Source organism: Ceratotherium simum, chromosome 5 (assembly GCF_057802395.1).
Source record: "Ceratotherium simum simum isolate JZ-2026a chromosome 5, ASM5780239v1, whole genome shotgun sequence".
Classification (NCBI taxonomy): domain Eukaryota; kingdom Metazoa; phylum Chordata; class Mammalia; order Perissodactyla; family Rhinocerotidae; genus Ceratotherium; species Ceratotherium simum.
Genome location: NC_141904.1, coordinates 82,595,976 through 82,603,940, shown reverse-complemented (window position 1 = coordinate 82,603,940; position 7,965 = coordinate 82,595,976). Strand labels below are relative to the sequence as shown.

General features: G+C 59.8%; 1 protein-coding gene across 16 annotated transcripts in view; it reads right to left on the bottom strand.

Annotated features, from left to right (window-relative positions):
* Positions 1-1,347: 1,347 nt before the first annotated feature.
* The window catches only part of LOC106800244 (nuclear pore membrane glycoprotein 210-like), a 43,457-nt gene continuing 36,839 nt past the window's right edge, over positions 1,348-7,965 (bottom strand). For 10 of the 16 annotated variants that reach the window (XR_015552287.1, XR_015552292.1, XR_015552290.1 and 7 more), the window contains 3 exons: positions 6,154-6,365; positions 4,963-5,179; positions 2,702-2,790 (listed from right to left, as the gene is read on the bottom strand). Coding sequence is in view for 5 of the 16 variants with exons in the window: in XM_087431396.1 (XP_087287522.1) it covers positions 6,197-6,396 (200 nt within the window). In the remaining 11 variants the exon portion in view is untranslated. Of the gene's footprint in view, positions 2,791-4,962; positions 5,180-6,153; positions 6,397-7,965 lie in introns of those variants that run through there. The other 6 variants (XR_015552288.1, XM_087431396.1, XM_087431397.1 and 3 more) reach the window with 6 other exon arrangements.

Below are 7,965 nucleotides of genomic sequence, written 5' to 3'. Positions count from 1 at the left end.
AGGTGGGGACCTCATCCCGGGTGGACGCTCCCTGGGCCGAGAAGAGGGCCAGGGGGAGGCCGGAGAAATGAGATAAGGAGGGGACGGATTCACGGGAACTGTGGGACTGGCAGGCGTAGGAAATGGGGTGAGGGGGCCCCAAGCAGGGGACCTCGGTCGTGCAGGAGCAAGTGCGTCCCTGGGGGCCAGAGGAGAGCTCTGGGCAGGAGGTGGCTAGCCTCGCAGGTGTGCGTCTGGCGCTGCCGTTGACTCAGGTGGGCTGGGGTTGGCTGCGGTGCTAGACCCGCTGGGTCCTGAAGCCATGGGAGCGCTTCTCTCCCGTCAAGGGAGGCGTCCTGGGCTGGGTGCAGGCTCCAAGGTCACGACGGCCCAGCGACTCTGGTGGCCCTACCGGCCTTGCCGGGCGGAACCCCACCCGGGTCTGCTCAGCCGGGGGAAGGACGCCACGAGGAGGGCCCCTCCCTTCAGGAGACGGCTTCATGAGCTGCCCGGACGCCGCCGCTCACGTTCTGTGCCCAGAATATAATCGCACGTTGGCTTCTAGCAGCAAGAGGAGCTGGGAAACGTAGTGCATATCCTGGCTGCTCTTTGCCCAGCTCCACGTCAGGGCTCGGATCCCGAGAAAGAAGGCAGAGAGACGTCGGGGACAACTGGTCTCCGCCAGAGGCGCCTTTGGGCGGCTGCCTAGTTTCTTTCGGCATCTGTTCCCACACCTGCGATGAGGACACGAGGAGAACCTGCCTCACGGGGCACTCGGGACGACGTCTGTGTGGGTGCTCTGTGAAGGCAGCAGGCTGGGCACCGGGGGCCAGGAGAGGACCACCCCAAGGGGCGTGAGCATTGGGATAGGCAGAGGGTGAGGGGCTGGGGAGGCGAGAGGCGGGGCAGCGAGGCAGGGCGAGTTCACTGAGGAGGACAGGGGTCCAGGCTGTGGAGGGCAGTGGAGGAGTGAATGAGCCGAGGTGCTCGTGACCCTGGGACATCAGCTTCAGAGGAGAGTGGGGTGGAAGCCAGAGCGGCAGGGAGCAACAGCCGGCCAAAATGACACCCAGTGATGTGTGGACGTCTGTGCAGGGCTGCCACGTCTCCTACAGGGAAGGCACCCATGGGGGCCCCAGGCTGGCAGCAGTGGGAGGACACCACGGCCACCTGCCCTGGCCACCTGGTCTTGGAGGTGGGAGGGAGGCCTCGGAGGCCAGCCAGAGAAGGGAAGTGAGGTGCGGAAGGCTCGGAGGGGCGGCAGACCTGCTCCCCAAATCCCTGCAATCAGAAGCACAGTCACCAGGGCCTGGGTCACTTCCAGGCAGGACACAGGTCATTCCGACAATGATCACGCTCCTCTTGAGAAATTATCTGAAGCTTTATTAAATAAACCAAGTAGAAACACACCTATTCACATCCAAGTCGTCAGTTTGAGCTCAAGTGGTATCAAGGCACCATTCTTCCTGTCTCAGCTTCAGGAAAATAAATCACGAGGCCCAGCCCAAAGGACGGGACTGGATTCACACCTGTGGCTCAGAGTTCCACGGGACTCCAGACACAGTGTCCACGCGAGACGGGCTCTGGGTGCGCCTCCAGACTTCCTGAGCACGGCGGGCCTGGGCTGGGGGCAGGGGCCGCCTTCTGGAGGCGTCTGGGGCTGATGGACTGGGGAGCTGAGGAGAAGGGAGATTTCTGTCTTCTCCTTCCTAGCCCCTTCCTGGAGGGCAGGCCCTGCGGCCCTCGGAGGAGCTGCCTGGAGGGTGTGAGCCCAGCGAGCTGACCGCCAGGGAGGCCATCCCCACCGGGGCGGGACAGAGGCTCAGATCGCTGCAGTGCGCCACCGCTGCACCAAGGGGGTAACAGATAAGCCTGGGTCTTTGTGCGTGGGCAGGACACGGTGGCTCCTCCCCATGCACAAACAGAAAGGTCCCCGTCTCCAGCTCAGGGATGCTTCCTAACTACGATCCCGATGTCCCTGTGCTGACACAGGAGCCGGGACAAAGAGAACGAGCCGGACTCCACGGGACGCCCCCACGGGGCCGAGGCCGAGCCCAGGAGACATTTCCACAGCTTAGGAAACAGAGCAAGTCGATTCACAGCGGCCCGCGGGGGTGGGGAGCAGCCGGCTCTCTGGCCTCTCAGCTCTGCAGCACCTCCGTGTCTCCCGGGGCAGAGCCAGCGGGGCTGGTGGCTGCGGTCCTGGGGCTCTTGTGCAGCATCGGGGCTGCCCCAGACGCTCACGGCTGCTCACTCCCCTCGCTTCCTAGCAGGAGCCAGACTCGAGAAAAGCCAAGTTTCCACAGGGAAAAAGCCCACAGAAATAAACAAGTAATTAAGAAGTCCCTTTCCTGAGACCACTGCAGTAACGTCATCCAGATAACTAACAGCGCTTCTGTCCACTCGCAGTCTCGATTTGAGAGACTCGAGGAAAATAAGAGCAGGAGCGCACATTGTCCACAAGCGGGCATACCGAAATGAGCCAGAAGTCTTAGCCTTTGCAAGACTCTGAAGTAAAAACAAACAAACAAGAAACTTCAAGTCCTACGTACAAGAATAAGCTAATGAGCACGGCCTAGACTGCGGTCTGTGAGAACAGAGGCGGCGGCGACCTCGGGGCTCACTCCAGGCCGCAGGAGCGCGACTGTCCCTGCTGCGGAGGCCCAGTGGCGCCAGGCTGTCTGTGCGGGCAGCCACCGGCCCAGCCCCGCGTGCTGACTAGTGTGAGGTGTACGCAGGGCTCCACAGCCCCGAGGGAGACTGGCTCTGGAGGCAGTGCACTGAAAGGCGTCGGCGATGAGGCAGCAAAACCTAGGGTGGAAAGAGAAGAGGTGAGCAACAGAGCAAAAGGGAGGGCTCGACGCTCCTCAGATGTGTCAGAGCAAACGCTGCCGAAGTGCCCACGGCAGGCCCAGGATGCCTTCCTAACAACGCTGCCCCCAGGCATTCCTGGGCCAGCGAGGGAATCCAGAGGGGGCTTGTTGCGCTGGCCCTAATGAGGCAAGGGTGAAGGCTGGACATGCAGAGGCCGGGAGCTTGACCTCTGACCTCCCAGAGTGCACAGCCTGCTGAGGCATATGACAAGCAGGTCTCAAGATCGCAAGGAAGTGTCCAGTCCATGGGGCACACAGGGAAAAGGCCCATCTATCTGGGCAGGCACGGCCTCTTGGGCAGAGAAACCTGCATGAACAAGGACTCCAGCGCGAGCAGAGGGTCTGGAGTGTTCGGGAGACAACGGAAAGCCCCAGTGTGGCCCGGCAGCACAAGGAGGGGTGTGTGGGGAGATGCAGGTAGACAGGGTGAGCACCCACTGCGAGGACAGCTGGATAATGGATCAGAGTTGCAAGGCAAGTGAGCTGTTCTGTTGAATAGTCCATGGCCTTCCCTGGCGTTGCTTCCCAGGCCTGAGAGGCAGCCTGGTAGGCTAGGATTCTAGAGGCCCAGGAAGCAGGTGGGATCTCGTTACCCGAAAAATGCATCTATATACAATACTGCTTCCTCTTCCAAAAAATTCACTGACTCCTTGAAGCTTGGTCATGCCCACCAGCTCAAGGATTCTTTGTGTAGGGAAGAGAATCTCGAGTAGGAGTCAGGAGATCCAAGGGCTCCATGTACAGCTGTGCACGTTGGGCACTGCACCCTTTCAGGGGACACCACTCAGACAGACGCCTCAGGGCCACCAGAGAACTGGACTATTAAGAGGAATAGGCCTCGTGATTCTTCTCCATCTGGGAAATCCCTCATCAGGACTGCCCAGAATCCTCATCTTGGGGTCAGCCGGTCCAAACCCAGCTCAGAGCCCGCTGCAGCAGCCCTGGCAGGTAGGATCCCAGGTCCAGTGTGCACATCTGCAGAGACTGAGGTCCCTGCACCAGCTCCTCCGCCCTGCTCAGCTCTGCCTGGGGAAAGCTCTCCTTGTCCAGCTCCCCCTCACAGGCTCCCGGATCTGCCCTCTGTACCTCATGCCACAGCTGCAGCTCTTACCCAAGGCCCGGCCTTCTGAGTTGGGGTTCAGGGCCTGGGGCCCCCTCGTCCCCCAGGATCTTCCTTCCAGCCCCTTGACATGCACCCGCCTCCCGGCAGAGGTGAAACTAACCCCTCTGCGAGCCCCCCTCCTCAGCCGCATCTTTAAACCCTCCCTTTCTGACTGCGTCTGTAATTCCGGGCCCTCTCTATTTGAGGGGGGCCTTCTCAGGAATCTGCCCAGCACAGAATTTGACACACAACAGGCGCTCATCCGCGACTACAGAATAAATGGATTCATACATTACTGAGCACCTACTGTATACTAGGCAGGCCCTGTTCTAAGTGCTGTCCTCACATACTTAACTGCTAGCTGGGGCCCAGCAGAAATCACGATAACCAATCATATTAGTTAGCCTACAGGCCGACAGCTGGCAACAGTGCTGTGGAACAGCAGGGCAGGAGTGTGCGGGAGTGAGGCCGGAGTGCTCACGTTATGTGAGAAGGCAGTGATGGAGGAAGGTCAGACGGACAGCAGGGTGCTGGCCAAGGGGCCGTCTAGGGGAACAGCATCCCAGGCAGAGGAATAGCGAATGCCCAGGGCTCGAGTTGGGGCTGCACACGTTCCACAAGCAGGAAGGAGGCCAGCGTGGCTGAGCAGGGTGTGCCGGGGGGACAAGTCATAAAGGGTCGGGAGGGCAGATCACGCGGGCCTTCCGGGACGCTGGAGGGACTGGGGCTTCACCTCCCAAGGGGGGTGGGAGCCATGGCAGAGCGTTGAGGGAGGACGGGCTCGATGTAGTCACATTTAACAGGATCCTCTGGCTGCCGTGCTGAGAACAGACTGGGAAGCAGAGCGTGCACGACTGCACAGATGAGCGACTTGCACCTTGTGGGACGGCCTGCATTTCTGACTCCTCCGGGTCCCAGACTCCCAGGTTTCCACTGACAGCCAGGACCGCTCGGCCCGGCCCTCCCTGCCCAGGTGCGTCCCAGCTGGTGTCCCGTCCCGTGACTCACAAGGCCCGGGCCCTCGGCGATCCATCACAAAGGCCACGGTGACCGGGATGGTGAGGGCTTGGTTAGTCGTGGGGCTGGAGAAGGTCAGGGCGGTGGACAGAGGCCCCTGGCTGCCGGCCGCGGGATCCGAGACACTGACTGTGTAGGTGAGGAAGCTGGGAAGCCCCAAAGACTTCTCCTTCACGAAGGCCAGCACAGCCGGGGACCCCGATTTCACCTGGGAGAGACATCAGTGCTGGAGGGGAGCACCCCCACTCTGGCTGACAGGCCGGGCTTCCCTCCCGAGCCCAAGGCTAGGGGTGGGGACCCCTGCCCAGGCCCCACTTCCTAGGCAGGGGGTGATGCCTGGGCACTTCTAGCTGACAGCGTGTGATCCGCCAAGCCAGGGCAGGAGCACACGGCCTGTACTCGGGTGTGTGCAAGGAAGGGACAAATCGGTATCATGAAATTCTAATCAAGTGCTCTTTAAAAAAAAACGCCACACTGACGTGAACTTCCACCAAACACTAACTTTCCAAGGGAGCAGCCTGGAGCTCTGTTAACGGCCGATCGCCAGCAGCCCAACCCTGGGGCCTGGCGGATCCTCCACCACCAACAATGAATTCATCCCTGTCTCGCTGCAAGAACGTTCAGCCACGTTTGCTGCAGCGAGACAAGAGGAGGAGCAGGCAGAGAGGCCAATGAAGCCCCTCGCCGCATCACCCCAGACCTCCTCCCAGCTCGCCGCACTCCATGACCTATGATACCGTTCACCTGCCATTCAGCAGATGGGGAAACTGAGGCCCAGAGCCGTAGGGAGTCAGCGATAGGTTAGGGATCAGAGCTTTTCTTCCTGCCCCATGTCAGCGTGCACTCCCGCACTGAATTCATTCCTTTGACACACTGAGTGTCCCCCGAGCATGTGCTCTGTGTCAGGCTCTGTTCTAAGTGCTGCCCTCGCTCAAGGAACTTCCAGTTGGGGACGACCCACAGAAATCATAATGACTAGTGCAATCATATAGATGTATTTGCCATCATTGCTAATTAGATGGCAATGGAAAAAAGAAAGGGTCACGATATTTACATTTTTAAAAATTTTTAATTCTAATTTATAACTCTAAGGAGAGGCGGTCCAGGATTTCCATGTTCCACCTGGCCCTCCCTGCCTCCGGGCCCTTTCCGAAGCCCCTGCGATGCACAGACACCACTCACCTCCAGGTTCTCCAGAATCTCTATGGCACCAAAGACCTTGACCTCAGAGTTGGTTGCTCAAGAGGATTCCAGCCTGGTCGGCGTAAAGCCCTGGGCTGAAGGGCACCTCGGCCCCGACCTGCTCTCCGGAGAAGGCACCGCCCAGGATGGAGGCAGTGACCACCAGTGCCGTCGTCTTCATGCTGAGGTGCCTCAGCTGCTTGTCCGTCAGCCTGTGCGTCACGACGGAGCAGAGGTACCCGCCTGCGCAGACAAGGGGCCACCTTGTCCCCTCTCCCACCCACGCCCTGAAGCTACTCCTTCTCCCTGCTTTTCTAACTGGAGAACTCCCAGTCATCTTTCAGAGCCCAGGTGGGGTATCGCCTCCTCCAAGGACCTCCTGGGAAGCCCTTTTTTGGTGCCCCCAGCCCACCTTGGACACCCTTTCTGGACCACCACGCTCCCTGTCTCAGAATCCTCCATTCACCAGATCCCCACTGGACTGACGTGGTCTGGGGCAGGGACATCTGGCTCAGCTCTGTATCTCAGGGCCAAGTCAGTCTGGCTCAGAATGAGGGAGAGTAAATGGTGAACAGACACCCTGACCCAGCGCTGGACCGCAGGTGGAGCTGGGCTGGCCCCCTTCGGAACAGCCCACGGCCCCAGATGCAGCAGGACATTCTGTGAAGGAGTGCGGCGGGACTAATTTGGTGCCTGGCCCAGAGCGGATAAGTGAGTTAAACGAACACTGTTGAGCAGTGCCTTGGAAAGCTCCCTGAGCCTGGAACCAGGATGCCTGGGCTGGAGGCCCTTCCACGCCCACACCATCCAAGCGCCCCTGGGCGAGTTGGCTTCCTTGTTGGCCTTATTTCCCTTGGTCAAGTGGGGATACCATCGCACCCCTCATGGGGCTGCATTACTGAATAAATAGGGCACGGGACCACCGAGTGCTTGGGCCCTGCACACAGTGTACCCACAGAATGCATCTCCTGTATCTCAGATAGCCGCCTCGGTGCGGAAGACGCTTTGGCGCTGCTGCCAGAGGGACGGAGAGGCAGAGTGAGCACGGGAGAGGAGAGCCTCCACCAGGGCCGTGGGAGCAGCAGACTGTGCTGAGGGGCCGGCATCATGCTGTTGCCAACTTCTCCCAGTTAAGACTGGGCTGCATAGCCCGGGGTTTGCAGGTTTGGATCCCGGGTGCTCACTGACGCATTGCTTGTTAAGCCATGCTGTGGCGGCATCCCATATAAAGTAGAGGAAGATGGCCACGGTGACACACACACACACACACACACACACACACACACACACACACACGGCTGCATAGTCTTAGAACCGAAAAAAGCCCCCAGTGCCCATCAACAAGCATCATAACAACACCGGCAGCTACCAGTGAGGACTCAGTATGAGGATGAGCGGGCACAGTGCTAAACAGGTCACAGGAATGACCCTACTGCACCCTCACGGCACCCTGTGAGGCCACCCCTCCTCTTAGAGAGAGCTGGGGATGCTTGGTGTCACCCGGCCAGGAGCCGTGGCGCCAGGCGGTCTCCAGCCCATGGCACCAGCCTTCAGTTCTGTGGCTCTGGGTACAGACACTCCAACACACTGTCTGACCCTTGACTATTTCATAGGATCCTCCACCCCTCTCTCCCCGGCTCCTCTCAGAGCCCTGTCATGCAACCAGAGCAAGCTTCCCCCTACCTCCCCCATTTCACGGAGGGAAGCAGCCTCAAGACCGTAGGCTCTGAGCTAGGAAGAGCAGAAGAAGGATCGAACCCAGATGTTCCGACTCTGCATCATGTCCTTTCTGCTGGGGGAGGTGGTTGTGAG